The 17,514-nt window shown below is 33.2% G+C and overlaps 2 protein-coding genes across 3 annotated transcripts; one reads left to right on the forward strand and one right to left on the reverse strand.

The window, feature by feature from the left end:
* Positions 1-99: 99 nt before the first annotated feature.
* LOC145975636 (uncharacterized) lies at positions 100-17,468 on the forward strand. Its single transcript, XM_083106255.1, has 10 exons — positions 100-991; positions 3,697-3,983; positions 4,245-4,685; positions 4,931-5,019; positions 6,990-7,183; positions 11,737-11,873; positions 13,732-13,950; positions 14,088-14,198; positions 14,790-15,785; positions 15,892-17,468. The coding sequence occupies exons 1-10, from the start codon at positions 947-949 to the stop codon at positions 16,796-16,798; spliced, it is 3,426 nt and encodes a 1,141-aa protein (XP_082962381.1). The 5' UTR covers positions 100-946; the 3' UTR covers positions 16,799-17,468.
* On the reverse strand, positions 4,783-7,174 carry LOC145975651 (nucleoside diphosphate kinase 5). Of its 2 annotated transcripts, none has more exons than XM_083106290.1 (6): positions 6,534-7,174; positions 6,211-6,460; positions 5,724-6,113; positions 5,491-5,629; positions 5,307-5,395; positions 4,783-5,210 (listed from the first exon to the last, which is right to left on the reverse strand). In XM_083106290.1, the coding sequence occupies exons 1-6, from the start codon at positions 6,539-6,541 to the stop codon at positions 5,100-5,102; spliced, it is 987 nt and encodes a 328-aa protein (XP_082962416.1). In that variant the 5' UTR covers positions 6,542-7,174; the 3' UTR covers positions 4,783-5,099. The 2 variants fall into 2 exon arrangements, with proteins under 2 accessions (XP_082962416.1, XP_082962426.1); XM_083106300.1 differs by having other exon boundaries at positions 5,724-6,110; positions 6,534-7,173.
* Positions 17,469-17,514: the final 46 nt, after the last annotated feature.

The raw sequence follows: 17,514 nt of genomic DNA on the forward strand, positions 1-17,514 counted from the left end.
AATTATGCGTCACATTGTAGATGATATCGCGGTAGACAATTTATTAATTTTAACAGTAAATGTGTGTTGTGTGTGTGTGTAAGAGAATTTGCGATCGACATATTTATAACAATACAATTGTTATTACGTAACGCGGTAATCTAAAATTTATTCTACGACATACCGCAATAATCTAAAGTGGATTTCAGTGACGTAACACATTCGTACAAACAAATAATACCGAGATTTTTATGCAGAATAAGGAAATTGCTTTCCCATCGTTCCACATTCTCGTTCCAGCACGTGAGAAATCAGGAAATCCAGATAAAAATCTTGAAAATTTTTACCGCAGAGTGAAAAATCCTTAAATGAAGGAAGACGACCGTGCGTCATTAATTGACCGTGTGTCATTAATTGACCATTTTCGAAAAAAATAACTGATCGAAGACGACAAAGAGTTTTGTTGCGAATGCCTCGCAAGAGGATTGGTATCCGCGGATAAGGACGAAGGATAACGTGTGATGCGTTTCATCGTAAATACATAACGATATTACGACGATTATTATCTCGTGCGAATTAAAGTTCTCCTCTCTCTCCTGTTCTCCTCCCGTCGTAAACTATGTAAACACAAATAAAGCCAAAATGGGTCGTGTATACTTGGCGGCGATATTGTCGCAGATTACCGCAGGTTACCGCGCTCGTGTGAGTCTACAAGGTGTGAGTACACTTTTGCAATACATAATGTGCGATCTTCGCGGCCTCGTGTATATGACGTGATACCGATACACATACAAATGCAAGGAAGGTCTAAGAAGATATCGCTAAGTGGCCGCCGATATACGGAACGGCAGATCAGTTCAAAACCACCTGTCCCAGAAGGTGGAACAATTTTTGAAGACTATAAATGTATATCGTGTATTTAATCTAATCACCTCGAAGCTTGAGTTTCTTGAATCCTGAAGAAGAAATGGATCGTACTAAGAGGAAGAGGAAAAGGATGGGTGGTGAAAAGGTAGTTCATCGAATTGTCTATGGATTCAGATTTCGTCAAATTAAATTAATGTTCCGATTAAAGAACTTCTAATAACGGATTATGTAAAATTTGAAAATTTTTATTTCCATTTTATTTGAATAAATTATTTTATTTAAATAATCCATTTTCTTTAAATAGTCTCTATTTTTATTTCCATTTTATTTAAATAATCTCTATATATTCTTTACAATTAATGATATTTTTTATATATCTGACGTATGGCAATGAATTATTGGAAATGCTTACTGTTATAAAAACATTCGCAATTTGTTTGTAGATGACACTCTTTTTAAATGATTAATGATATCTACAAAAATTTTTAAAATAGAGAAATATAAAGGCAAATGTTGTAATTTCTAATATTTGCGGATATTGTGCTATCTTAACGAATGTAAAATGTTTACAAAAGATTAAAATCTTTTTTAATTTAGAAAACGCTCGTCTTATCGATAACGCGTGTAGATAACAGCTAAAGAAAGATCAACAATCAATGTCAAAAATCCAAAAATATGTCAATATCAAAAAATATTTGTGTTTCTTACTTTAATTAAAGTTACATGGAAACATTTAACTATTGTAGCTTAAAACATTCAATTTACAACATAAGAACTTATATAATTGTAACTCTTTAAATATAAACAAAATATTATCTACTTGCTTTATATCTATTTAATCAAAGATATATTTTATTATAAAAATTATTTTTCGTTATCGTCTGTTTTCTTAATATTCCTAATTTAATCGCATATCCTACTTATTTTATTCGAAAAGTCTCTATTTCTCTAACAGAGAAAATGTTAAAGCGAAAATGTATTACATTTTCTTGCGAAAAGTGAGAAATAAAATCTTTTAATATAAGCCTAATATATTTGATTACGTGTTTATCGCCTGTGAAAATTCAATGTCACGTTACTATCTGTGAGCATTCGTTACTTAAATCAGAAGATCTCATAATTCTTCGAACACGTAATGCTTTTTAAAACTTACTAAGATTATCTACAAATTTTCACTTTAGTTCTAATACAGGGTGGCCGATTTATCTGAAGACATTGAAATATCTCAAAAACTAAGCCCAGCAAACAAAAATGTTTCAGACAAAAGTTGTATGGTTTCGAGGGGGATATAAGATGGTACCATTGGTTTGACCTTGAAGAGTTATTTGAAGGTCACATGAAGGTCACCTTCAATTTCTTAAATGGAACCTACTATTTGTCATTGCATATTCTTGTAGCTTATCTCGAGAGCTTTCCAAAACACTATAATTAAGTACCTTTTCGTTAAGTACTTTTTGAGTTATGAGGCTTGAAATAATTTCTTAATTTTACATAAACCGTAAAATATCTTGTAAAATATTCATTTTTCGATTATCTTACCTTAATACTTTTACGTACAAAATAATGAGAGGAATCAATTGGTGTAAAGAAAACACATAGTTGTTTTGAAGAAAAAATATGTAATTGTTAATTGCAAATTACATATTTTTTCTTCAAAACAACTATGTGTTTTCTTTACACCAATTGATTCCTCTCATTATTTTGTACGTAAAAGTATTAAGGTAAGATAATCGAAAAATGAATATTTTACAAGATATTTTACGGTTTATGTAAAATTAAGAAATTATTTCAGGCCTCATAACTCAAAAAGTACTTAACGAAAAGGTACTTAATTATAGTGTTTTGGAAAGCTCTCGAGATAAGCTACAAGAATATGCAATGACAAATAGTAGGTTCCATTTAAGAAATTGAAGCTGACCTTCATGTGACCTTCAAATAACTCTTCAAGGTCAAACCAATATGGTACCATCTTATGTCCCCCTCGAAACCATACAACTTTTGTCTGAAACATTTTTGTTTGCTGGGCTTAGTTTTTGAGATATTTCAATGTCTTCAGATAAATCGGCCACCCTGTATATTAAAGGAAGAAGGAAAAACTTTGTGCAAGTCTTCTGTTGAAAAATTTCAATCATCGACGAAAGTATATCAAGAAACGCGTCATTCTTTGCGATTGGTTTTCTTAAAGTTTCTGATTAAATATTCACCTTGAGGAGAACGATAGTTTTGAATAGCATGAACGCGAAACGAATCGCGGAAATTCAAAAAAACCGATGCCGCAAAAACTATTCTATTCCGTAACGCTTGATAATATTTCACTTTGTAACCAGTTCTTCTTACTCTTCGTCATATAATCGTCACATAAACAATCGCTAAGTTATGGATTATGCCGTATTATGCAATGAAGACGAATGGAACTGTCACACCGTTCCACGTGATCCATCACGTCTATTCGATGTAAACGATGACTAAAAAGCCGATGACTAAAAGTGCTAACGTACTCGTTGAAGAATGACATTACGTAAATAATTCATGTTCAATCATATAAGACCGATATGCCATTTTATAATCCCATTAGAAAATTGGACATGTTTTTATCACAAAAATTGCTCAGAAAAATTTTCATATTTTGCTTCTTCGCGAATGCGCTTCATAGTTAGAAGACAGTCTCATCTCGATTAGAATCAGACAGAGAGAGAGGGAGAAAGATAGAGAGAACGCGTCCACCGCGGATAACTTTAACGAGACTTAACGAGTCCACTCCCACAGACAGTTTCAACGATCATTTCCCCGCATCCCGCACTATTCATCAGTCCTCTCTGATCATCATCCCGTCTCTGTTCTACGACGCAGAAAGTGCTGCTGTCCATTGTCGATCCTTGGGATGTGAAGGTGGCCAGTGTCGATCCGATCGGATTGGCCGAACGACGGGGCGTCTCCCTATCCATCTTATCTTCACCCTACAAACAAGACGAGGGTGCCAATCCGGGGTGGACGACTTTAAGCAAGCCCATCGTCAAGACACCATCGCCTTGGTACAAACCTGGTAGCGGTTCCTCGAGTCACGTGAACTTCGCCAAATCTGAAGAATTTGCACTAATCAATCCCATTTGGCTGAATCCTCGGTATTCGCCGCGAAGGTATCCTTGATCTTTCCGATTCATTAACGTACTAATAAATTGGCATCTGGACAAACTCAAAGTCACATTTGATTAATGAGCATATTCGATTATAGCTTGATGCTTGATCGAAAAGAAGCTTATTTGATGAATACAATAATTTTCATTATATTTATTTTCATTGTAATATTGAATAATTAACAAACTAAAAACTGTCGTGCCTTCGTAAAAAAAATTTACGCATAGATTATTCAATAATCTTAATGTCATTGCATTTCCAAGATCATCCATCAACGCGACTGGCGACTCTCCGTCTTCGATTCCGGCCGGAGAAAGATTACGAGATAGCAAGCAGAAAACTGACGACGTCGAGGCAGGCGAGGTCGACAATGGATTAATCAACGGCTCGCAGGAAATTAGTCGCGGTTTCGACGATGTGAACGGTACAGCGGCGGTGCGAGTGCGTTTCGAGATCGACAAAGAGAATGGAGTGCGATGTGACGCGAACGGGCAAAGTATCGACGATGCATCGCGAGTGTTGACGAAAAATTGGAACGATAATCATTCGAGACTCGAGCAGCCGGCGATCGCGAGAAGGCAGAAAGATTCGCGGAGAACAGACGATGTGAAAATCAGCGAGACAAACGGCGTTCATGACGATTCTGGGATAATTGGGAAGAAATCGGCCATCGTCGATATCGTCCAGTACTTAGTGGAATCCAGGTAAACATTGGAATAATACGCTGGCATGGTATCTATTTCTAGAAATAAAAAAATAAAAATTCGACATCAAATATTTAATATTTAAAGTCAAGGAGGATGCATTCGAAAATTTTTTATTAAAATTTTTTATCATATAAATTATTAAGTTTCTAGCATACCTTTTAAATTTTTTATTTAAATAAAAAATAACACACAGTAGTTTTATATCCGACAGCATTTTGCAATTTTCTATTTTATATTTCGAGGTACAATCCGCAAATTGCGAAGGAGAGGAGATTAAAAAAGATGCCATCATGTCGTCGACAAGAAGCTTCAAAGGAAATAGATCCAGTGGGTGAGACGGTGATTCTTACCATATTAAAATATAAAATATAAAATTACATGGATGACCCATGAGATGAATTTCGAAAAGTGTTATGTTGGAATTAAAGCAAGATCTTCCGGTAGTTTAGGTTTATTAGGGTTATTCAGGATCAACCAGTGCGCCAACCACAATACAGGATCAGCCGGTCTATGTTTGCAACACTGTAAAACGGAATTAGAATCAATTATCCAAATATTAGTAAAATGAAAAAAATTATTAATAGCAAATTTAATATTTATCGGGACAGATTACTTTACCAAAGTTAGACCTTCGATGAGAATTGGGTTAATATTCTCCCATAAAAAGTCTTCAGCCATCTCGTTCCTCAATAACGGCTCGATTATGACTGAAAGAAGAAATAAATCCGAATTCAAGACGATATTAAAAGTATTTGAAAAATCAAAGACATGAAAGACGATGAAGTGGAAGAATAATTCTTACATTCGGGAAAGAAAAAGTGGATCTCCTTCTCGGCTTGTTCACGACTGCAGCTGCCATGTACAGCATTCTTAAAACTATGTCCTCCACAACCATACCTCGCTCTGATGCTGTCGGGAAAATATAAACGCGCTTCAACTACCTGAAACAACATTTCGATGAATTTTGAACAAGTTGATGACAAGAAATCTGTCATTAAACATTATCCGATTGTCCTAACAAATTTCGTAAAATACCGTAGTCGGGCCTATGATTCTCTTCCATTCTTCCACGGCGTTCTGCTTCGCCAACACGAACACTACGATGGATCCCGAGGACATGTACGCCACCAGATGAGGAAAACTCAGTTCGCCGAAGTGATCTTCATAGAATTCTGAAACCTGTTCGGGTGTAAGTTGAAGCCAACGTGTCTGACAAATCGCGAAACCTTCCGTGCATATTCGATGCTCGATCTCCGTTCTGTAGACCACTGCTTCCGGCTTTATTATGGCCAAGGTGCATTCGACTTCCGGTTCCTTCTCGACAGTCTCTTTAATTTCGTCGCTGTCGAAGCAAATCACTGGCGATACGAGACCCTCTTCCTCGCCGGAACAATCGCATTCCGTGAGACAAATAAATTTATACTGCTTGATTATCAAGATGATTATTTATTTGTGACATATGATTAATCTTTGCACTTGTTATATTTAATTTATAGGAGATATTTCTTTGTCGATATCGTACCGTTCTGCTGGACTCGCTAGAGGATTCCAGACTTGTTGACGATTTTTTCGCAGAGTCGCATGTCGTATCACAGCTGTTAGATTGCGTGGAATCGATAGATGTACAATTCGAATCGGAGGGAATTTTATGTTCGAGGATGTCTTTTCCGGGACGATAAGATGCGAAACATTTCGAGAAGATGGTTACGGTTTGCGGGCCGATTTTATCTTCTGTCAAGTCTCGTGGACAATCACACATTTCTATTTTGCACCTTTCAAAGTTATTTTTGCTCCTCTCTTTCACTCTCTATTTAGGAAGATATTGAAGCAGTCAATCTAACTTACTTCTTCATTTATATCATACGTTTGCAGAGATCATAAAAGGTTATATTCTTGATATTTATTTGTTCTGTCACGTATGTTACCGTCATGGTGAAAGAGTGCCAAGTTTTTAATTATTAATTCCAATGAGCGTTTGATCTTCAATTGCACCGCCGCAATGTTTTCTTACGAAAGTTTGTACTACGATAAGTTAGTATGTATCCGTGTGGAGTCATGATATTTGTGTACGTTCGTTTCTGACGTTAATACAGCATAAATATTCATTTAGCGATAACGTTGGACTATGCAAATTAATTTTATCTTCTGTCAAATTAATTTTGTAGAAATGGCACTATTATTGATCTGCGTGCACGCTAATGTTATTTCAATGTATAATTAATTGTCATCAAGTGATACGAGACGTATGTCTTAGTATTTATGAATTTTCATTCGAATCCATTCCTCACGGTTGGCTTTCAGACAAATCGAACGACAATAGAAATGCGTTTGTTAACGTAATCAAACGAGAGAATAATCAAGAAGCGGCCGACGAAACGGTGAAAGCACTGCCGGAAGTGACAGCGCTACGTGTTACGAATAATATAAGGAAGACTAGCATCTCGATGCCCAGCAAACTCGATGAGATGGACGATCTTCGAACAGACAGACAAAACGTAAGTGAACTCATATATGTATTTTAACTTTGAATGCGATTGTATCCATAACGCGATCCTATTAGACTAAAATATATTTATATCAAGGAAAATATTTAAAATATTTAAAAATATTTATATCCGGGGAATAATAATCGACTCAGATTATATTTGCCAGTTGTTTCCGAATGTTTTCGATTAATAATTAAATTGATAATTATTATTGTAAGTCTCGAGGAAAAAAGTATAAAGAAAATGTTCTCTAGAATAACAAAGCAATCATGATACCAATGAATGGTAACGTTGCAAATCCCATATACTCTTTAGAGAAGACTTGATTGATAAACGCAATCGTCACTCAGGAGATTAAAAGCTCTTTACGGGACAAAATCTTTGACTCGAAAATATTTTTAAAATTTTTAGCAATTTAAAAGTGTGCATTTTATAGAGTTGCATGAGATTAATCTCGATTATAACCTTGTTTTTTCTCGCCAACAAAATCAAAATAAAATTTTTAATTAGTTATCAGTATTATGACTAACAATAAGATTATAAAAAAAAATTATTGGTCTTGTCAAGATTATTGATTTTTAAAAAAAGCTAAAATATATATTTGTAAAATAGATAAGAAAAGAGAAATCACTATATTATATATAAACTTAAAAAATTTTATTTAATAATAAAAATATTTATATTAACATATTATATTTATATTTAAAAACAATCAATAAGATAAACAATGAAATAAACAATATAAAATTTTATGCACTTTTATACAATTATTTATAACTACACAAAACTTTGTATACAACATGTACGCGGTGCTCTGATTGTGTACATACAAAACCTTATTCTATGATTCATTTAACAACACTTTTAATTATAAGATCAATTATAAGATTTTATATTTATAAAGATTTTATATTTATAAAGAACGATAAAATTATTCAAAATTTTCCTGTAAGGGAAACGTATAAAATCAGTCTCTTTATATATATTTTTGAACCTACTAAATTCGAATAAACTTTAAAATTGTCTAAAGTCCGAAGAAGTTTGTAAAAATGTAATTTTTTTACAATAAAATTTTGTTTCACAGCAAATATTTTCTAATAAACAAATGGTCATTGTAAACAAAAGAAATGTTCTTTATTGTTATTGGAGTTTATAATAGATGTGTGTGTATGTATGTAAATATATTATTAAACGAGGGTTTTGTTGTGGAAAAGCTGCATTTTTTCATAAAATTCCTCGGACTTTGAACGATTTTAAGTTTCGAATATTCGAGTTTAGGTTCAAAAATATAAAGATAGATCGAATTCATACGTTTTCCTTAGAAATGCAAATTATAGGCCTAAGTTTACAACGTTCTTTCTATGTAAAACCACTACATATCATATGCTTATAATATTAAATGAGAACTATGATTATACAGCTTTACGTAAAATTTTAATTTCTATGCAAAAAAAAAATTTATCACGCTGTGCTTTCAGTATAAAGCAACATCTATAATAATATAAAAATAATATAATATGCATGAGTATATGATATTTTATATTTTTTGAACTGAATTTTTTGAAATGATTTATGAATGATATAAACATTATATATATGATTTTATAATATATTATTTTAGACAAAATAATTCTCTTTATTAAGATGATAGATTTTTTTAATTCTAAAAGCGTTACTGTTTGTATAATTTATAATTTTTTCTATTGAATAATTTAACGGTTATTTACAAACAAATATATATCCAATAGATATTTTTTTATTTAATTTAAAATTCAAGAAATAGGTAATTTTAAATAAATTTAAATAATTTTAATGAAATGAGTGTTCAAATAAATTTGATAAGTAAATAAAATTGAAATAAATATTCTTATTTACTGTTAGGAGAAATTTGAAATAAAACTTTATTAAATTTCAAATTTGATTTTTTTTTTTTTTTTACCAATATCTTACTTATACTCTATTTTAAAAAATCCGTTTAATGTTCGAAACAGGTCCAGTTTTGATTTGTTTGGTCCATAAAATGGACATTTTTCAAATCTCCAGAAAAAATAACATTGGATATCTTTTGTCACGTTTTGGATTAAAGTTTGGTTTGTTTTTAGGTCAAATCATTTAAGAAATTTACCCGGGATTAGACTTCGTTTGTGCTTATAAAAATAAATTACTTTGACCTGAACAGATAACGAATTTTATAAATTTTCCGACGGGAATCGATTTTATTTATTAATTTATAATTTGAATATTTAAATTCTATTAATTTTACCAAAAGTTGATTTATTTATTATTTTTGGTTTATTTGTGATTTCGACTTTAATTTATTTATTAATTAGGAAATGACATTTTAGGAAAAGAGGAAGTGGATCTCGGTTAATAAAGCTTATTTGATTTCGAAATTATTCTTTTCAATTTGGCCTCGACAGCCACTTTTTAGGCATCTAGTTCCAAATTAAGTTATAAATTAAAAATTTGACTATTTGACTATAGCCACACACCAATGTTAACAACAATTAAAGTTGTTACCACACTATTAGCATCAACAACTAGTCAGATTTTAAATTATTTAGATTAATAATTTATTTAAAATTTAGTTAAAAGGATTAATCTCCGGCATTGAATGTTATTATTTTCAAATACCTTTAATATTCTATGAAATTAATTGAGAATATAATGTGTGAATTAGAACACAATATGTGAGTTAGTGATTTCTGATCTGATAATGAACGATTAGTATAGCTAACTGACTAATTATTCAACTGAACTGTCTGATTCACCCCTCCTTATTTATAGCAAGAATGGTAAGAATTTTCGCGCTAAGTTCTCACCTTTATTTCTTTGAAATTTTTAAGTGATAGGTGATTTCTGTTCATGATGAAATATAATAATTAATCAATATTTCGCTACGATGGTACCTATAGACAAGTAATCAATATATAGATCTATTAATTGGAACTTCAATTTCGCTTTGTATTTCATTCAATTTAAAAATTTAAAATTTTAAAAGATTTAATTTGAAAAGTATACAGACGTTACACTTCAAAATATTTTAAATTCTAATTCTATTTAATACATATATTTTTAAAACGTCTCTCTGCTGCCTGTAAAGATTACGTTAAATATTATTTTAAACAATTTAAACAATTATTCAGTATAAAATAAAAATTGTTATTAATGAAACCGAGACAAGAAGATTTTTACTACAAAGATTCATACAAATTCAAGATAGGATTTAAATTTTTGAAAATTTTCAATATCAATAGAATATTTTTATTAATATATTTTTATTATTCTTGTCTTGAATCTTGTGCAATTCTAATATTTTACACACACTTACAAAAATTATTATAAAAATATAAAATACTATTCTCTTAGGCATGAACACCAATCTCTGTAAGCTAAAGATGAATTCAAATTCACGATATCATTTCATCTCATTAATCATTATCTATTAGCATTTTATGTCCATACAGCGGTTGCGGAAGAACGAGAATCCTCGTCAATGCTGCGTTACGTAATGTTTGCAAACTATCCGTGCATGCATTCCGCTTCATGTTTCCATTAGGGAAACGACTAGTTCCTGCAGGTCGCTTCATACAAACGGAGCCGTCGTCTCGTGCTTCTCTCGTGCGTCTTTATATTTTGTGCGATTTCATTTTACATCCAGCCTCTTCAAATACATGCTTTAACATATTTTTTCTTCTTTATCAAAAGAAAGAGAAAGATTGTATATCTTTCACTTTAAATATACGCAAAGTGTGTGTGAATAAAAGTAAACGTGAGAAAATAAAAGTAAAAATGGAAGAAAAAAATTGTTAGTATATTAAATTATAATATTGAATCTATTCGATAAAAAAATGTAACGAAGAGAATCAATAATTACGAGATGGTAAGCATCGTTTATTAAGATTTAATCATAACGATTGACAATTGAATATATAAACGATGGCAACAGTATGTTTATGTTGAAAGATTCGTTCAACGAGATTAGCGTTATGCAAATGACTTTAGATCGAAGGTCGAGAGACATTTAACACACTTGAATAATATTTTGCTCCAGAGAGAGAGAGTGAAGCATTATTACGCTCGAATATCGCTTGAAGTATTATTACGCTTGTTGAATTTGTGACTTTATGAACGATGAGCAATAATTATTGCTGATAAGAAATGCATTTCTAGATATTCCGGTTATTGCATTTAATTGCTCATCGATCGAAAGCATATTTTGCAAACAAAAATATTTCTGTTGCTATCTTATTTAGAGAATTATTAAAGAGAATTAGAGGAATAATAAATTCAAGAAAAATATAAATATAATAGATATAATAGATATAATAGATTAGCGTTTTATCAGTGTTGCATAATAATTCGTCGTGGATTATTATATCGATAAAAAATAACGTATGTTTCGTTGCGTCAGCGATCGATATAGTGGAAACGATTGATATAAATGAATCTTGATGTGTACTTGACGATTTACGGCTTCGACTGACGAGTTTGTTTCATTGCACAGGTGTCGGCACAACGGGCTTGCTTGTTAACATCTAAATTATTGTTAACGTTTTCAGAGGACCGTCTCGAAATTCGTGAGAGCGGAGAGCGAGACCAGCAGCAGCGTAACTTTCAGTAATAGCGGCTCGACGCCGAATGGAAGCCCTCTGGGATCCGACACAGAGGAAGAAGCAAATGACGAGGAGTTGGCCAAGTGAGTGTTGAATTTAACGATCGAAAGTTTAAAAAAGAGAGAAAGTTAAAATCGCGTTTCAATTTGCGCTTCATAAGTCGAGAAAATGCCAGATGATTAGAAATTTTATTTTTTTTACAATAAAGATTAATAATCTTATCGGCATTATTAATGTATAATATATAAGATAAAATGTTTCTTTCATACAGTTTTCTTAATGAAAAAAGCCTTGTTTCTTTTAAATTTTTTTCAGATATTTAACATTTTTATATTTTTATTGTTTAAATATATTTTTATTTATATTTCTATTATTTATATATTTATTATTACAAGTTGATTTTTCATTATATTATTTGATTTTTTAGATAATAGATTTTAATTAATATGTACGAACCGTCACTATTTTAAATATAAATCGCATTCCAATAGCTTATATAATCAAGTAATTACTATTTTTATATAATTAGGAAAATTTTCCAAAAACAAATCAAAATTGAATTTAAATAAATTGTCTTTATTATGGATAAAGAAACACAGTTTTAAATAATGTACTTTAATCACTATTTTAAAATAATAGAAAAATTATAAAATAATGTTTTTATATTTTTAATTCATGTGTATCGAGAATAATTTTAATGAATTAATGAAATCTTTGTCATTAAAATGTTATCAAACACGGTATAAAAATTTTTGTTATGCATCTAATTGAAAATTATCGAATCATATTGTATTTGATGTAATTTGCCGCAAAAGTTTCATATTAATTCATTAAAATTAATCTTTTGAAAAGAAGAAAAATGAAAAATATAAAAATTTTAGTTTTTAATTTTTTCATTATATATTCATTACAAAGAAATATGAATATTACAAAGAAATATGAAAAGAAAGAAAAAAATATTATATTGAAAAAATAATAATAAAAAAAACATTTTTTCAATGTTTCTGTAAAAAAATGACTTTCTTACATATCTACTTGCCTTAGGTACGATCTGTGTCAAATTATTTGACTCAAATAAACGAGATAAACTCATACCTCGGAACTTTATCCAATGGACGATAATAACACAGCACAACATATTGTGCGCTTGTGTTTGGTATTTCAATATTGATTCGGCTCGTACCTGTATTAACTCGTTTCGACCGCATAAATCTATAAATACGTCGGTATCACTTATTATTAGTGAAACTCTTCGCCGCAAGAGAGACGGACACTCCACAGACTATAATTTTCTCTCAACAATGTGCACTTTAAATGCGCAATTTGCATTGCAACACCCCACTAGATGCATATATACACTGCATACATGTAGAAATACTGTTTACTGCGTTCGCCCGGACTGAATGGATGAAACAGCCGTACCTATCTAACGTTCACGGTCATCATAAGCACTATCGTCGTCGATTCCGACCTTCTTTCATATCGCATTAGGGTTATCGCGCCATAAAACTCAGCTCTTACAAATGCTTGTTTCGGCGAACAATCAAGCGATTGTAATTATCGTCTCCTTTTGAATTTCTCTCTTTTACGTACGCAATTGTTCAAAATTGTTCTCCTGTCATTCAAGTCGAGTGTTCGTCGTATTTTTGAAATATATGATTGTGCTTGCGCTCGGATTCCTACGTAAAAGAAGTAAAGTAATTTAAGGAGATTAAGAAACATATTTTAAAATTTAATATTTTTGAATATTAGTTGTGTTTGGAAACATAAAGATGATTCCCCGATACGATGTTGGTAGCGCTATATCATTGCAGAGGTATAATATGATACGTGTATAGAGGTTTATATACGTATCTTTCAGTAAAAAATTTGAAATAGAAATTAATATTCACTTTGACTGTTTATTTAATATGATGATAATAAAAGAAATTTTTTTCGTAGAGTGCCATTGCAAGCTCCACCGCGAAGGAAAGGTAGAGTCATGCAATCGTCGATGAATGAAAAAATGGGAAACGACGCTACGGAACTTTCAGGTGCGCCAAGTGCAAATTCCACGATAACTAGCGTAAACAGCATTAGCAGTCTCTTGAAGGAGAAACTGCAATTATCGTTACCGCAAGCACTACGAAACAGTACAAGACGTCAGAATGCCGACTACAGGTAAAAGAGAGTGAGAGATCAAATTTCGATGACAGAATTGATACATTGATATTAACATTTGACAAGAATATTGTACGCATGAATTACTTTCTGATATCCTATTTTAATGATATGTAACAATCTCTAAATTTTCATAGGCTTAGGGCCTTTGTCGGTATTCTCTTCCTGTGCGTCGTTTTCCTCGTGGGATTTGCACACATTTACTACAACCAGTATGTCTTACAACGAGCCTACTTTGACAAATTCAGGTGAATATTTGACATGAAAGAACATTTTAAATAAATAAAATACTTGTACTTTTTTACAATAAAATTATTTAATATTGTTAATATTATTTAATATTATTTAATATTATTTAATATTGTATTATATTTAAGGATAACTTCTCTCTCGAGCAAGTTATCGATTATCGAATCAGTGTAATGTATTGTTAGTTTGCGGCGTTTTGTATCGTTTGCCTACTGGAATCATTTTCGGTCGTTTGCCTCTGCCAGGAAGCATCTAATGGGATACATTAAGGCTCGTTTATTATGTCGATCTCACGTCAGTCTCAAAATGCGTATTCAATTGTTGACCCAATGCTTATACACTCAACTTTTTAAGGGCTGTATTATCTTATAATGGAAGGAGAATCTTGACAAAATTAACTACTATATATTAACTTTTTCCTTTATTATTTATTGATATTAATTATTGACTATCGATATTTCAATGTATAGGATTTTTGCTTTTTTATCATCTCTTATACTAAGACATACTTAAGACATACTTAAGACATACTTAAGACATTACGAAAATTTCTCTGCAAACCATAATGATTGTTTATATCCTCCTTTCAGATTCAATAAAAATGAAAGAGTGATGACAGTCTACAGTAGTACCGGCGCGGAGATCATTGCCGCTCGGCTCGGCGAGGGTATTCCGTCAGAAACGGGAGTGTATCCTTGCCTTCCTCATCATCAACGGCAGGACTCGGTATGTCTTGAATGGCTACAGCAGACGCGGCTCTACCTCGCGCACACGAAGCGCGAGGATATGCACTGCTATCACGTAACCTGGCAGAGCCTGAGCCCCTACTATAACCCTAAAGATTGCTTCGACTGGTCCTCGAAGAGAGGCCACTGGTACGGTGCAGGTCAGATACAGAATATGGCATATCCTCTGGAACGAGGTCGCCTTGAGCTTAGCCCTTTTATTACGGGCGATGTGAGGAGACAATCCTTCGGTAACGTGTTGAAAAGATATTTCCTCAACTCGAAGGGTGCTACGATCTTAGTTGATTCCGAAACGCCATTATATGTTTCCATCAACGCTAATCGAACCAATGACTTTTGTCTTCAAGCCAAGCATGATGCTTTCGCTTATATTAATCATCTGACGCCGCTACCCCAGCTCAATTACACCATTTGTGCCACTGACAACATGAAGACTCTACATTCTTTGATGGCGGAAAAGTCTCTATGGGATGGTCTGAAGCCTGATGAGTTGCACGCTGTTCATTCGCTGCTGTCCGAACCAGTCTGGCAGATTTCGCCTATTAACGAAGCGGCCATTTACAATTACACGGAGGATGTGATTGCGCTGGGATTTCTTCGTCAAGGCCATGTTCTGTTAAGCGAGGAATGGCAGCCGAGTCCAGGAGATTTTGTCTTGGACGAAGAACGATTTCCTTCCATGGAGGAGACTATTAACATCATTCATCGTAGAGGATTTCGAATAGTCTTCAGTATTCAACCGTTTATCTCTACGGAATCCATGAACTTCAAGGATGCTGTCACTAACAGATTACTCATTTCTGAGAGAGGAAGCGACCCTCGGATTCCGGCGTTGACAAGGTTATTTTTCAATCGTATATTTCTTATAATATATAATTGTACTTTTATGTTTTATTATTTGACTAGAATTAATTTGAAGAATTTTTAAAAAATTATTTAATTTTAGATACAAGCAAAGTAACAGCGCTGGTGTGCTTGACATTACAAACAACAAGACTTTATCTTGGCTGCAAACAAAGCTTGAGAGCTTAATCATGAAGTATCACGTCGACTCGTTTTACCTCGATCTGGGCACCGCTCAAGATATGCCGCATTATTACAAATGTGAACAACCGCTGACCAATCCCGATCATTACAAGACCATTTTCACCCGCTCGATACTAGGCACCATTCCTGTGATCGGCGTCTCCAGCGCCATTTCCAGGCCACGAGCGCCCGTTTTCGTGTCCTTGCCACCATTTTCATCGTCCTGGAAGGCCATCAAGACCGTCATTCCCACCGTGCTTACCTACGGCATGATCGGCTACCCATTCATCATGCCAGGAGCGGTGGGAGGTGATGTAGCGCTCCCTATGTCAGACAACAATCCCGACAACGACTTCGAGGTGGATTTGCCGGATAAAGAGCTCTACATCCGATGGTTACAACTGTCCACCTTCCTACCTGTAATCCGCTTCACTCATCTGCCCAGCAAATACTCGGACGAATCGGTTCTGGAAATTGCCAAGAGGTTGACTACTTTGCGGCAGAAGACGGTGACGCCGTTGCTGAAAAAGTACGCAAATGAAACCCTGGACACCGGTCTACCCATCATCAGGCCGCTCTGGATGCTGGACCCAGCCGATCCGGCCTGTCACGTGGTGGTCGATGAGTTCTCTGTCGGCGAGGAATTAATCGTCGCGCCGGTGCTTTATTCTGGCAGCAGGCAGAGGGAAATTTATCTGCCAGCTGGTGTCTGGAGGGACGGCATTGACGGAAGTCTGAGGAAAGGCTCGAGATGGATTCACAATTACAGAGTAGCGGAAGATAAGGTGGCATACTTTGTTAAGATGCCAGATAACACGAGATTCTAAGGAACGCATGTTGTACGACATGATTTAATCAGAGAATCACGAGGTCGCTCGATTAAAGCAATCGGATTTCGCGATAAACGACGTGCTTCGTTTGTCAAATGTATGAACAATGTCAACAATGATTGATTCATCAGCATGACAAAGGTTTTTATTGATCCGCTCGAGCTTAATATCGATGATTTTCTCGTTTTTGTTATTAATTCGTGTGATGTATGAACTTATTGCTCTACGAACTGTCAATGCAAGAAAATAATTGTGCAGTGATAAATGTCTCTTATGTCGATTTTATGAAAACTTTGCACGTGCAGATGCGATCTTCAATGAATGTACCCAAAAATTGCGAATGCAATAATTAAATATCCAACGTTTCATACACTCTGAAACACATTTCTTTGCTACTCGTTACTTTCGTGTAGCAGGATAATTATATAGTGATAAATACTTAATGATTGAAACTGCTACACGTGCGTTGTTTGACATATATAATTGAGAAACTTTCAATTACATAATAAAAGTATCCAACATTACTGTATTCCATGAATATGATACTATTAGCGATATTATATTATGGTGCATATCATAAATAATTGCATACACATTGAAAGATCTAGAATCACACAAATGTAGATTTATAATTTATGCTGGTAATTATATTTATTTTACCTAACAATGTTTGTGTATGGTTTAATCTTTACCAATTTCTTGATAGACAAGTA

This window comes from Camponotus vicinus, unplaced genomic scaffold (genome assembly GCF_025532165.1).
Source record: "Camponotus vicinus isolate PSW18456_S1 unplaced genomic scaffold, iyCamVici1.0 SCAF_1, whole genome shotgun sequence".
Taxonomy (NCBI): Eukaryota; Metazoa; Arthropoda; class Insecta; order Hymenoptera; family Formicidae; genus Camponotus; species Camponotus vicinus.